The following is a 15,307-nucleotide window of genomic DNA, read 5'->3' on the forward strand; positions in this document are numbered from 1 at the left end:
CACACTCCAGTTGTGGACCTCTGTGTGTGTCCTCTAACTGTTTCACCTTAAAGCAAGGAGCCTCACCCGTTGTGCCTAACATGTGGGAGCTTCACATCATCCCCTCAGATTCCACCCCCCACACACGCAGATGCCCTCACCAACCAGTAAAACCTGCTGGTGCTTCCCTAAGGACCTGATCCCCGACTAGGTTCCCACCAACAAATGTCTGCATCTAGGGAAGAAGCTGACAACCAAGAATAACTTCTAAAAACCACCAAAGTCCATCAGTCACTGTTACAAACTTAAAAGGACGGGGTCTTATTGTGGTCATTCTGACTGTGGGACATGATTACAAGTGTGGAATTTGGTAAAAAGGGGTCAGGGCAAGTAAATAAACGTTTTACATGAATCTTTCAGAAGCCTGTTGCTGAGTCCAACTGAAATAGACACAGGAACCTGGACAAGCTATCCAAGCTAGGTGCATAGGAATGATGTGTGCTAGTGTCCTGTCCTGAATTTCTATCATGGAGCTGGTGAGCGTAAAGTTAGCGTGACTCATCAGTCAGAATAGCCACGGCTACATGAATAAAATCAAGGTTGACAGAGACTAAAACCATTGATTTTCTAAATGGAAAGGCTCTGACAGAGTTGATTTAAAAGATTTTACATTTTTGCTATGATTTCTGCAAGCAGCTTTTCAAATCAAACTAATTTCAAGGTTTGAGGACAATAATTGTACTTTAAGGGAGTAGTGTAAACTGTAGATCATATTCCTGATCGATCTTTTCTTTTTGCTGTTGCCTGTAGTTGGTGCACTGAAGACAAACAGGGCTTTGCAGGAGCTCCACCTCACCAACAACCTGCTGAACAGCTACCAGGACGCCCTGCAACTGGGAGACCTGCTACGCTACAACTCCACTTTAAAGACTCTGGAGCTCAGCAACAATGTGGTAGCAGATGCTGGTAATGAGCTCATCTTTGGTACAGAACACAATCTATGCATTTATTCATTCATTGCAAAATTAATATGTAAAAAGTTTAATCACAGTGTGGGTCAGGGAGAACACTCACAACCTAAGGTTATCCTTTTTATGAAAAGTATTTAATGGAGGTCATACTTGATGAGCACAGAAATAGTTTAAGGATGTACAGTAAGTTGGAGAAAAAACAGGCTTTGAAAGGAAAATTATAGATGTTTTTGGGGTCAGAGCCAGCCACATCTTGACTCCAGCTTTGTACTTAAAGGTCCCATATTTTACTCTTTGTGTTTTGTTCGAAGTGTTGATATCCACAAGAAGATATATTTCTGGTTTTAAGAACCAAAAACCATCTCAGTGTAGTTTTTCATCTCCTCTCTCAGGCTTCTCTCTGGAGCTCTAGTAACGACAGTTCTTCTGATTGGCTGACTGTTCTCTGAGTGATCTAATAAAAATATAGCAGATTTCAGGTAAACACTCAGAGAAACCAAATCCTGCAAGGTTGGATGGTGGGTCCAGCTGGGCGGGGCTTGGACTGTGGCTGAGGGTGGTGACTGCTTTGTTGTGACATCACAAAGTTCCAGATGTCCTCGTTTTAAGGCTCAGTTTCTGAATACAGGCTTTGTGCATTTCTCTGTGGACTGATGTCTCTTCATACAATATGGGACCTTCAACACAATGAAGTGAGATCGATATCAATCTTCTCATCTCACTTGAAAAAAGGGTGAATAAGTGTATTTGCCAAATTAATCTGCAAATTCACAGTTCAGGGTTGAGAAAATTTTTACATTCAGCCAATGGGAACAGCTTTATTGATATGATTCAGACACTGTCCTTGGTTTGTGTAGATAAACTAAATAATTTAGACTGAGGTTCTGTGTGACCACATCTTAAAAGGACTAGTTCAATATTTAAAAAAAAAAAAAAGATAAAAATACATAAAACATTGTTTAGCTAAGTTCATGTTTAGGAAATATTTGTTTTCCGAGATCAAAACAACTAGCTTGGTTGAAAAATCCATGCACGTCTAAATGTCACTAACAAAATATTATCATTCATGTGTGTAATCCGAACACAAACAGAGATATAAAAACAATAACTTGTGAATTTAGTGAGAAATACATGGTGTAACTGAGTGTATATCTCACTCTATGATATAAAACCAATCAGTGCATTTCAAAACGTCACACTTCACATTCCTAAATTTACATCATACATTCCCATTATGTGAACTAAAGGCAGCAAATCTCTGCAGAAGTTGGTGCAAGTGCAACACATAATATTGCTGTTAATTAGTGATGATACTTGATCAGACCCATGATCAGTTTTTTTTTTTTTTTTTTTTTTTTCAAGAATGACCCACCTCATTTGCCTGCCAACAGCTTAATAGGTAAATATAGTGGGAGGTGTCATCACACTGCCAGAATGCAAAGTTACACAGTCTAGCTTTATTATCTAATTAATCTGAGAAAGTTAAGCACATAGCAGCCCTCGTCATACTTATGGAGCTGAAGTCATAAGTAGCACTGCAGCAACACTCCCACTAAACATCTGTCAGAGCCATTTAGCTCACAAACACAAGCAGAGACAAGCAGTTAAGTTGATCATGTTCTGCTAATTACCATAATTAATTTTTTTTAATTTTAATAATCCAGGTTTGGAGGAGCTGTGTGATGGTCTGAGGCAGCAGACGGCAGGTCTGAAGGTCTTACTGCTGAGGAACAACCAGATCACTGCTGAAGGCATGGTCCATCTGGCCAAGACGCTGGTGAGGAACAAAATCACAGACTCGAGATAGTCAGTAGATAAAAATAGATGATGTATATATAAAAATAATTATATATATATATATATATATATATATATATATATATACATATGTAGATGGAATGTTGTCTTCAATCATTGTCTATAAGAGGTAACGGTGTTTATAGGCATATTCAGCAACATGGTCCAGAACAATGGAAAACACTGTGTTTTAAGTTAGAACAGAAATTCTCCTTTTGTGTAATGTAAGTGAAGCTATTTAAGTCTCTGTATGCTTTAAATGAAGTGTTAGTTGGATCATCTAAGAGCTTCTAAACCCTCCTTGAATGAGTGGGGTCTGATTCTGGGGTGTGTGCAGAGGTGTGATGCTGGATTCATAGTCAATATGAGGAGTTGTGTGTCTTGTAGTCTTGCTATATATACAAAGGTCCTGATTCACATGTGAGCATTGTGGTTCCCCTGATATCACCACCACGCCACACAAACTGTGTTGACATTCTTTCATTCACTTTGTGATATGAGTGAAGGTGGCTGCACACATACAAACATAAGTGGAGTTAAATCCAGGTAACTTATGACATTACTTCACCTGGTCCTGTTTCTAATCGCTGTTTATGTTCTCTCGTTCATAAAGACCACGGAGAGCAGAGGGTTTGAAGTGCAATGGCTTTGTCAGATGTGCGTCATTGAAAAGGAAAAGACAACAACCTCCATCAGCATCAGAAACTTGTAGAAGGAAGCACAAGCACCCACATGGTGTGTCTGTAACCATTGTTGCCCCGATGTCGTGTAGTTACATTTTTGAGGAGGTGCACGTCAACTACAGTGTAACCTCAGAGCCTGTATGCAGAGAACCCCTGTGGAAATGCCTTTGAGAATAGACTGTGGCTCTGTTATATTCCCATTTCTACTACTGGTTGCATCAAGACTAAAAAAGACAAAAGACAGAGAGTCAGCTTTGTGAGGCTTAAATTTTCCTCACATGGTAACTTTAATACCACTAACTTTAGCTGGCATGAAACATGATGCTGTCGTAGCTATCCCATGAGCCACCATTACTCAGTCATTCTCTTAGAATGACTGATTACTTGTAATTCTAATGAAGAATTAATTCATTTCTGGGATAAGGTTACTTTTGCGTTAAACCCTTAAATGATCAATTTTATTTGAATAGAGCTGAATTATAACAGAAGTTATCTCTGGGAAGGTCTAAACTGCAGTATTTGAAATATTATTTACAGAGACCCAACAATACAGGAATGACTTGGTGACAGTGGAGAGGAAGGGAGTGGGGAGTGAGATGTATAATTATAATGATGATAATAATAATAACAACAATGATAATAATAATAATAATAATAGCAGTAGTAGTAGTAGTAGAAGCAGTTGTGTTATAAAAACTGAAATGTAGTAATGTGGACCAAGCCCTGTCAGTAATCGTGCTGTGGCTTTTGGATCTGCTGCAGAGTCTTTAGAGACTTATTGCCTGAAAGTAATAAATTACAAAAATCCAGCCTAGAAGTAACTAAAGCATGAGCTGTATTTGAAATCAAATACTTCACTCAGTACACTCACATGCAGTACACTGTGTACACAGTATACTCTCGCCAAATACTGTCCTCATTCCTCTGCCCTCGTTCCTTAGTAAATGTAAGTGACTAAAGTTCTTAGCAGTCAGAGTTTGAGAAATCCAGTGGATCTCTCCTGCAGTTACAGTCTTTAAAGAATCCATGTGTTAGCTGCATATCCTTCTGAGGCTACATTTCAAGACCAGTTCCATCACAGTGGCGCATCTAATCTGTCCTTTCATTTCCTGGGCAATGTAGTCCCCAACGGGTGGATCCTTCATGGCCCAATCTATCCCAAGATTCATTGGGTGCCAGTAATAAAAATAATATGGCAGCAAACAACACTGACAGAGAGCCTGAGGATTAGACTTTTAAAATGTAAGTGTTGGGTTTCAGCTTAGTTCAACAAATAAGGGTACAACTGTTAAGACCAAGGGCCTTAAAAGTTCAAGTTTTTGTGAAAAAGCTGTGTTGTCAAGGTTGCTAGGTGACAGGAGCTGTGCGACGCAACGGTAAGGGCAGGTACAGCTGGTGACACAAAACCAAAATCCTCCATTGGCCAGATAGTCTCTTTTCGATTCAGCCCTTGCGTTCTATGGAGCCAAACTTTCATAGACTGCATCCTCCGAAGGATGTAGCCCCTGAATTGGGACACAGCTATTGTGTCACCGCCCCCTCCACCACAGCTCAGGAACAACAAGCTGTCCTACAAACGGAAAGACAAAGACTTGAAGATACCTCCTTGAGTCTATTCCTGACCACGGCGCCCTCGCAGCTCCGCAGCTTCTGATACCTGCTTTCCTCTATCTGGTATTTAGGAAATGAAGAGCACTGGGCCTCATCCAGAGAGTTCCCCCCTCTACAAAACGTCCCGCCTCCACACGTTTCATTGTACGCTCCTAATAACATGCATTCCTTCCACCTGATTGGCAGCATAAACTGCACCTTCCTGTCATGTGAGTGGCGATTGTGGAAGTCAAAAGGCTAGAAATTAAAGGCCTGCCTCGCACACTCACACACACACTCTCACACACACACACACACACACACACACACACACTTCGCCCGTCTCCTCCAGTGCTACCAAAAGAAGGAACAGTTTGATTAAATAATAGATGTGTGTTAAGGAGGGCTGCTCATGCGGCCTGCCAGTCAGGGGGATAAGTAGATGTCCTTGCAGGCCATAATGATGATAATTAGACCCGTGGCTGGTCGTGTCGAATATGATGACGAGGAGAGCTGTTATTAACCTTTCTGCTTGGTGTATCTGCTTTTCCTCTCCGTCCTCCTGGCTTGTCTTTTGAAGGACTAAGATGGGGGGGGGGGGGCAGATCTGGGCCAAAATCCACTTGACTCCCATTTCTAGAATTTGGCTGATGATGTCTAAATTTACTCCTTGTTCAGTATAATTTAAAACATGATGATTGTGAGGTGAATATGTTATGCAGTTTGTTTTTTTTCTGCTTTGCTTGTTTCTTCTTTTTTTTTTTTTTTTTTTTGTTTAAAGCCAGCATGTCATGTGTGAAAGCATACTGTGTGTTTGGTGGTTTCACACTCCTACCCCCCTCAAACTTCTCACTCCAACCCTCCCGTGGTTTACGTTTGACAGGCTTCAACCATGCTTGACTCTCACACACTCTCAACCACGCAGTCGCCTCTTTAATTGTCTGCTATTATCCCTCGTGCATAGCCATTCGAGAAGCTCTTCCTCCCCCTCCTCACCAGAGAAGCTTCTCGCCACGCGTTGGATGTGCCGGTGCTTCTGTGTGCCGCGACTCGGCAAGGAAAAGGGAAGGAGGGCTGGGGTGGGGGGGCTCTCTCAAGTGTGTTTGTTGTCACCACGGTGCAAATTAACTCAGAAGAAGACACTCTCTGGGTCTGTCGGTTGCCTTCCTGGCTTCCTTTCCGCCTCCATGCTCCCTCCCTCTTCAGAGCAGTGACCAGAGGAGTTTAACAAGGGTGGCGAGGCGAGGGGGCAACCAAGGAGTGGGTGGCACGTTCCTCTTCAAGCTGTTGGGCAACATAGGCCCCCTGTGCCCCTGACACCCCCAGCTTTATGCACCAGCTAATCAACCTTCAATGCTAATGTGGCTCTGGAGAGTGGAAACAGAAGTTCTGAGCTTTTAACATGAGAGGAAACATTTTGAAAAGGAATAATAATCACCGCGTAATAATAATAATGATAATTAAAATTTCTCAGCCACTGAAAGTAGCACAACACACAGAGACTGAAGCAGCGATTCATTTAAACTCACTTAGACTGGCACATTTTAAATGTAATTCTTCAGTGTTTGCTGTTACCAAATGTCCCTGGATCTGGTCTGAACTGGGTCTGGTCCCAGGTGAGAACTGATACAAATCAATGTGACCTGAGGATCCTTGTTTCGCAGCCGGTGCTGAAGGTCCTGCAGGTGCTGGATTTGGGTGAGAACCTCCTGGGGAACGAGGGGATCCAGGTGATCAGGATGTCTCTGATGGTGAACTGCTCAGTGCTGCAGCTGGGCCTGGCCCGGGCCAGCATCACCTGTGAAGGTACAATGATCCACAGCAAAAGTATGGGATCATTTCATCAGGAAGAGACCCATTAAAATTATTTTAATATATACATAATATAATATTTACATAATTTTGAATATAATATATAATTACATTTAATGTATACTATACTATAATTTTTGAATACTGAATTTTGTTAAATATTAAAAATCAATAAACTACTGTGATACTGCTGTGGTACATTTGAATTTGTTTTGCAAATATAATCAAATTCAGTTGACATGTTTGATTTCACATTAACCACTTGTATGTCTGTATAGTCAGAGGAGAGATGGGGCCACAACTAACAATTATTGACAATCACTGCAGATTATTTTGTCTTTTTTTTTTTTTCTTGGTCTCAAAAATTGAGGAAGAAATTGGGAAAATGCACAACATGATTTCCTAGACATTTCCCTGATTCTTTTAAATTGCTTGAGATTCGGTTTAAAACTGTAGAAGATTTTCTACCAAAGTTTGGGGGTAAAGAAAATGTTGCAGTCTAGCTTAGTAGAAAAAAATGCAGTGTAAACTAAGTAGGTTACTTAGTGTTGTTAGCCAAGATGAAACTTGACTAGACTTCAACCATAGACTGTAAATAAAGATGGACAAAGCCTTTGTGACATCACTCACAGTTTTGTGAAGAGCAGTTTTGAAGCTAAGAGTGAGCTGCTCCTTGGTCGCCATCTTGGCAGTGCCTGACTCCGCCCCTAAGTCCCTGCTGATCCAAAAATGCCCAAAGAGATGGGGCATGTGTGGAGCCGAGACACTGGTACATGGCAATTTGTGGCAAGAAGACACTCACCCACCTGTCAGTCAAAGCAGCCACACCCTCAATTATGTACAACTTTAAGTCTTAATAAAATGTAAACAAGTGAGTTCTATAAAATTCAGCTGTACAGTTGTCATGAAGGAGGAAATTAGCTCTAGAGACCAGAACAGTTTTTGTACCAGGCTGTAAACATGTTTCTTTCTGCTGTAAAGTTGGACATTTGAACATGGGAGTCTATGGGGACTGACTCACTGCTGGAGCCAGACTCTAGAGGTCATTAGAGGAACTGCAGCCTTTGGTTACTTCATTTTGCCACTTGCTCGCAGCTACATGGCAGCTACACCCTCTGACTCTCTGATGTGTGTTTCTCGGGTGAAGGTGCAGTGGCGTTGGCCGAGTTCCTCGCAGAGAGCCATCAGATTCAGCGCCTGGACCTCCGTCAGAACGAGGTGAAGGTCGGGGGCCTGATGGCCTTGTGTCTGGCCCTGAGGATCAACTGCTCTCTTGCTAGTCTGGATTTGGACTGCGTACCCCAACAGGAGCAGGTAGGTGCAGCTATCAGCGTGGCTGATATCATCAGCTGATTCCAGCTTATCACAGATATAAGTCAGCTGATTGATGAGTAACAAGAAACTGCAGTACAGACACGTTTGAAATACTATAAATTTTGACATAGTTTATCCACCATAAAACACTGATGAGTTTATTTTTCAAACACAAAATGTTAAATACATGTTTCTTTAACAGCCAGATTTAAGGAGTAGTGAGTGATTTCAGACACAGGCAGAGTCTCTGTTTGAGCTCTAGCTAGCGTTAGCATGCAACACGCTAAGCTAAAATTGAGAACATGGCAAACATGACTGCATGACTACAGCCTGCTTAATAGGCTATTAGCATATTAGCATTCCCATTGTTAGCATGCCAATGCTAGCATTTAGCCTAAAGTAGCGATGTGCCTTCATATGGTCTCACAGAACCACTTGGCTTGGTTTGAAGGATTCCTCCAGACGAGAATTCGTTGAAGAGCTCACAAAAATGGGAATCTGAAAACACGACTCCTGGGCAACATGCATCAGCTGATTTAATTGAACGATGGATAGAAGCTACTAAATGGACCTTGTATAACTGTTTTGTTAGTGCATACAAACAAGACCTGCTCTCACGAAGTGTGTCCTGCTGCTGTAAATAATGCAGAGCCCTGGCGATGTTGTCATCGTGAAATGCACTTTGTGTTTCAGCCGTGGTTTATTTAAATCTTGGTGCTTTCGTGTCAGTTTTTCCCTCTAATTTAGAATTAAGGGATCCTGGCGACTTGAGGATCCCGTGTCTGTAACATCTCGTCTTTTGTGACATATTCACACATTGACACAAGTCAGTCATTTGTGTCTCAGTTCATCATCATTTTTTTTGTCTCTCTCCACCTTCCATGGCTGCAGAGGCCTGAGGAAAATGATGCCATAACTTTAATACATGCCCCTGCTGGATTCACAAAATAATTACCCACAGTTGCCATCTGTTTGTCATGATTTTATCTCTGCTAACTTATTTGCATATTAAAGCATTAATTAAAATCTCCAAGGAACGGGATGCTTATTTTAAAATTAACTCTGAAGGCGATCCGTACGCAGCTTCCAAAGTTGTTTTATTTTTGTTTGCAGTGGTTTTCTGTTTGTCTGCGTGTTGTTTACACGATTAAGACTGATTTTTATGAAATGTCTCCTCTGGCTAAAGTCAAGCGGCAAGATGTGCCAGATTTTGGAGAAGCAGCTTTTAAGAGCCATGATGCTTCTGTGAATGTGTGTCATTAAAGCTGGGACTTCTTTCTTTCTTTCTTCTTCTTCTTCCTTACTTTTTATACATGCACCAAAAGCCTCCATATTGGTGGCTCTGTTTTCATGCTCCTCTAAGCCGCCGAGAGACGTGATTAGCATTTCCTCCATTGTTGGGAGTTAGTGTGGCTGGGTATTTTAAGGGAATGGTAATAAGGGAATTTTTAAGCTCTGTCAGGTTTTGGAGTCACACAGCTGGGATTTGTCTTGGTGTGGCATATCCAGGTGGGAGGAGTGACGATTGTATTAAAAAGCAAATCTTTCCATCAGAAAACAGCGGGTGGCCAGATCAAGTGTTCTCGCTCAGTCACATTCCCCGGGTCGCCGAGGAATACATGAAAATTTCATTCTTGTGACGGAAAATAAGTGTGGGTATGAATGTGAGTGAGTGACGGAGGGGGTTATGGCAGCACTTTGTGGTGAGTTTGACGGAGTGGCTGATATGGAGTTTGTGTGTTCATACATGCGCCTGTCGTATGTGTGTGGTTTTACAGCGATGAGTGGGGGGGGGGGGGGGGGGCGCCTGAGGATGCGCATATTTAAAAGGCGAGAAAAGAAGGTGGCGAGAGGGGAGAAAATCTGGGTCCTCTCGTCTTTGTTTACAAGAGTCTGATTTTTCATGTCTGTTGCCACGCTGCTCCAGTTGATCACTGGCCTGTTTGCTGTTAATTATTAATTATTTACCCTGATAAAATATTCATGCACCCTGGCCCTAGTGGAAAGCTGCCGTTTCCGAGGGGCAACTTCCCTCTGTAGCCACTGTAAGGTGGAGCTGTTTATACATCCTTATCAGGGGACGCTGTCAGCCCAGCTACTGAACTAAATTCCCCCCCTGCCCAATGCTCTCTTAATCATGGGTCGGATGAAGGGGGAGGGGGGCTCGCAACCTGTTTACCTGATTGATGCTTAAATATTTGGATTTGGATTTGGCTGGTGTGAGCGTCCTGTCAGCAGAGGAGCTCAGTGATAACGCTGAGAGTGTCCTCTCCTGAATGTCGCCTGTCAGCGAGGTGTAGCTGTTAGAGAGTGGTTGTCTCACTGAGTGATAATTACGGCAGCATGGTGTTTGTGTGTGTGTGTGTGTGTGTGTGTGTGCGCACGCGTGTGCAGAAAGGAAAGGTAACAGGAAGGAGGTTCAGTAGCTTGTGTGAGTGGTCCTGTGGAGGGGACAACAGGAGCAGTTGTTGGTCTTTGAGAGGAAGCCAAAAGGACAACAAAGTATTTTCAGGTTTCAGGGTTTAGACTAAAGACATTTAACTCAACTTTACTTCTACCTTGTTAAGCCAAGCTTTTATATGTGTGTACACCACCTTTCATATTTGAAATTCCGCTCGATGTGCATGACTTTTTAATGCCTTTAAACACTGTGTTTCAAACTCTGATTCATCCAAAAAGCCAATGGCCTTCTTCAAACACCTTCAATCCTTCAGTGGTCACATTTACAGGAACAGCACCTCTGAAGAAAATACCTTCAGATAACTGAGCCTTTCAATAGCTACTTGTTTTAACCATAGTGCATAAATAATAAGAGTGTGAGGAGAAAGGTATTTTTCTGCATAAATAAAACAAATCATCATCTTAGAACAGCAGCTACAGGGGCACATGGACTAATGTTTAACCCTCAGTTCCTGTTGCATTAAAGAATCCATCATGTACAGTGTCACACAGAGCCCCACAGATTTAGGAGAGTGCACAGTGATATTAAATGAAATGATTAAAAGCAGGATTTTCACCCACAGCCCATCAATGAAGAGGCCTTCAGATGAGATATAAAATGTGACAACTGTCTCAAAGCCTTCATCGTCTCAGTGTGCTTTTGAAGTTCAGTCTCCCAAACAAATGTCAAAACTGATCAAATTACCTCACACTAATTGCCACACAGGGAACCAAGAGCCCCTGGGGCCCCAGAGTGCTACCCTCTGGCCTGTAACCTCTGTGCTGCAGCTTCAGCGTGCTTCCTCTCGTGCCAAACCAAATGTCCAGATTATCTGCATGATGAATGTTTTTAGCCATGTTTCATTGAGGAACATCACAATCACCAGTCCAATGGTCTATCAGTCTGTCAGTCCACCACTCTGTTCCAGGCCATCACACTGGGTCTTTGAACCTGTTTGCCGTGAGAGCCATGTTCCCAGACAATGAGTCCTCGTGGTCATAAACTTTGGTCTGACTTTTCCTCCAGCGCCACATTCAGATCAACTGTTCAGTGGGTCCAGCACTTTGATTTATTCCCAAATAGCAGCAAACGTCACGACATTCCCATCAGCCTCAGCTGGTCTTTGTGCTTAGTGCTAATTAGCAACATTATTTGCTAAACATTAGCACGTTAACATTGTCATTGTGCTGACATTAGCATGCCAACATTAGCATGCTGACATTAGCATTCACTGTGGCTCAAAGAATCAGCTCCCAGTGTAGCTGTAGAGTTAAGTTCCCACCTCAGTTAAGTTTCCTGGCTTTAGATCATATTTGCGTGAATGTGAGAGGTATGGGAGTGACATCCGAGAAGAGATACATGTGTCTGTGTGGGTCTGCAGAGAGATCGCTGTGGGAAATGTACTGCACAGGAGCATGGGTTCTTATTTTCAGAGTCGTGTGAAACAAAGAGGTCTCTGGGTATGTTTTTGGGCACCCTCCCTGTCATGGTCAGTCCCAGTAGGGTGGCTAGGTGACAGGACGGCCTGACCATGCATGTAGTCGGTGTTCAGGTTTCAGCTCACATCATGATGACACCGCTGCTCCGGGGAATAGAGCGCGCAGGCAGACAGCAACCAGGCAGAACAAACCTCCCGGCAAGGCCTCGGAGGGCAGTGGAGAACGGCTCAGTGCAGCCACGGGAGACCAGGGTTCACACTGCTCCCGCATCAGTCAGTCACCTGCTGGAAACACAGCACACAATGCAGCTCACAGAGCTCAGAGAGCAGAGAGGAAAAACTGTTTTTAACATCTATTTAACCAAGTGAATCATCAGAGAATTTCTGACCTAACCAAAGGAATTCACCCTCTAATAGAGAACTGGAAGAGAAACTGAAATTAACACTGAACTAACACATCCACCACTGAATCCAGAATTTAAATATGTGCTTTTAGTAATTAAAAACACTTGTTATACTTTGTATCCGAATGGCTCCCAACCTGAGACCATGCTGCAGCCAAAGTTTATGCCAAGGGACAGGCAGGGTGGCGGATGCATGCACATACAAATATGATAAATGACCTGCTGGTGTTCATCTTCATTAATCATAGGTAGAGCGTACTGCATTGCAGCCTGTACCTGGATGGTACAAGACAGCAGCCAGTCCTCCAACCTGAACAACCATACAGGTCGCTTTTTTATAACCCTCTGATATGACCCATAGCAGTATCTCCCTACGGCGGCAGGCATACCAAACCTTGGTTGTCATGGTTACAATAATAAACAGACTGTACTGAAATCAGTGTACCCACCTTCATCGCAATGGTTACTATAATAACAGTCATGTCTTGATTAGGTTCACGAAAAGATGGAGATTTGGGTTAAAATAAGTACTTCCTCAACATTAGACGATCTTTGTTGTCATGGTTACAATAATAACAATGAACAGTCATGGATAATAGAAACAACATAAACTGCTCCTGTCACATGGGAATCGAACACCGCTCTCCTGGGTCACATTCATCCATCCACCCCAACCTCCTCCTGACGTGGACTTTGTCGCTTGATAAACTACATCACCGCACTTTTCCCTTTGCTCCTGTCATCATTACTACGACCACTAGATGTCACCTAGCAACAAAACCTTAACTTTGGGTCATAATAACCTGCTGCACAGACGTTTATTATAGGAGGACAGTCTGAATGGAGACATGGCTATTGGTGCTCAAATTCTACCCCAAATAGATTTATTATTGGATTCAAGTACAATTTAAGATTTTATAGAGTCAGTTCACTGATAAGTGCAACGATAAAATCCAATAGCAGTGAATGGAATTTCATTGTGGTCCTCGCAGGATTGAAAAGTTCAGTTCAGTTCAATTCAGTTTTATTTATATAGCAACACATCATAACACACATTATCTCAAGGCTCTTTACAGAGTCAGGTCAGGACCTTACAATGTTATAGAGAGAAACCCAACAGTTCCACCATGAGCAGCACTTGGTGACAGTGAGGAAGAAAAACTCCCTTCAACAGGAAGAAACCTCCTATAGAACCAGACTCAGGATTGGGGTGTGTGTGTGTGTGTGTGTGTTTGTGTGTGTGTGTGTGTGTGTGTACTAATTTATTTTTTTAACACTGTATGTGAATGTGAGCACTAGACAACCTGTTTTAATTTAGGTCTTAAAACTAGATTTTGACACAGCACCACTGTTGGATAATATTGTTTTTGCAAATTCCTAAACAAATTTAGAATGAATGAAATTGCATCCATTTGACATGAATTGAACCAGGGTGTTTTGGGGGACCCTTGGGGGTCTGGGACTGCGGGGATGTTGTGTGCTTTGCCAGGTTTGTAATCTAAGCTTGGCTCCAGGTCTGTAAACCCTGGAGATAATGTCAGTGTTCCCAGTGGACGCTATAGCTCTGATTACTTTATACTGGAGAGACTGTGACAGTGAGATCTGCAGATTGGGTTTAACCAGGATTCTGTTTCTGTTCACCTCCACTGAACCCGAGCAGAGGCAGAAATTTTAAATAAAACCAAAGCTATCTGCATGGATAGATACCACTTATATCACTATATATATATATATATATATATATATATATATATATATATATATATATATATATCAGCTGATGATGAGGGTCAACCAATGGAGTCATTGCCTACTAGACAGCTGTGGTGATTGGCTAAATTATATCATGTGTCTCTATTGTAGTGTCTCTTTTATTTGTGATGCATTTCAGAAACAATTCATTGTGACCTTGCAGCATGGTGGATGAGGAACTGGTGCCAAAAAAGGACTCACACACTCAGATATGTCTCAAAGCAAAGTTATCTGTAACTCTGTCAGGATGAGACATAAATAGGCTCTAACCTCTCTTCTGATTGGCTGTCCACCCCCTTTTTGGTTGGATGGTGGGTCCGAGTGGGTGGGGCTTGGGGCATGGTTGAGGGCAGTGACTGCTTTGTTGTGACATCACAAAGTTCCAGAAGTCCTGACGGCTGGTTTTAAGGCTCAGTTTCTGAATACAGGCTGTGTGCATTTCTCTGTGGACTGAGGCTTTGATACTTTCACAGTATTAATATAGAACCTAGACCTGCTTTATAATCACAAACACATGGACATCTACCTTTAGACTGGATGGAGCTTTAAATGGTGCAACTAGATAAGTGTATGGGCTGGTTTGAGTTTGGATATTCTCATTTCAAAATTGGATAAAAAGATCAGAATTCACATCATGAATTGTGAATGTGTGTCATGTGATCATGATATGATTTTTATTGGAAGACCCCCCCCCCCCCCCCCCCCCCCGAGTGTCATATCATATTTTCCAGACAGTTTTCAGTTCATCAGAGCTGGACCTCACAGGCTGGTATATATCAGTCAGCAGCACATTAATATTCAAAGCCGCTGAACTCCTGTTGTGTCCCTCACAACATTACTTGTGCAGAGAGTCGACTTTTCCTCCTGATACCTCTGAAAGGGACAAAGCTGGATGAGTCTCAGATGAGAGGGGGTGGGGGGGGGCTGAGGTTGCTGGGAGGGGGCAATCCCCTGTCTCTTTGCAAACACAACAACAACAGCAGCAACACACTCCTCGCTGCACTCCTGATGTATTTTCAGGCAAAAACAGGCATATTTGCCAGCTGTGTAATTTACTGCGGCTCTCATTTGCATATTAAAGCCTTAATTAGCCCCTCTGAGCGTGTGTGTGCTCCTGTGTGTGTGTT

General features: G+C 42.5%; 1 protein-coding gene across 1 annotated transcript in view; it reads left to right on the forward strand.

Moving 5' to 3' along the window:
• Positions 1–15,307, forward strand: part of LOC139614260 (protein phosphatase 1 regulatory subunit 37) — a 69,299-nt gene that overhangs the window by 27,153 nt on the left and 26,839 nt on the right. Inside the window, exons 7-10 of the mRNA XM_071471453.1 lie at positions 790–945; positions 2,615–2,727; positions 6,685–6,826; positions 7,980–8,146. Of these exons, the coding sequence (XP_071327554.1) occupies positions 790–945; positions 2,615–2,727; positions 6,685–6,826; positions 7,980–8,146 (578 nt within the window). The remainder of the gene's footprint in view (positions 1–789; positions 946–2,614; positions 2,728–6,684; positions 6,827–7,979; positions 8,147–15,307) is intronic.

The sequence above is a fragment of the Trachinotus anak genome, unplaced genomic scaffold (genome assembly GCF_046630095.1).
Source record: "Trachinotus anak isolate AG129_WGS33_773 ecotype Australia unplaced genomic scaffold, CSIRO_AGI_Tana_v1 ptg000033l, whole genome shotgun sequence".
NCBI lineage: Eukaryota > Metazoa > Chordata > Actinopteri > Carangiformes > Carangidae > Trachinotus > Trachinotus anak.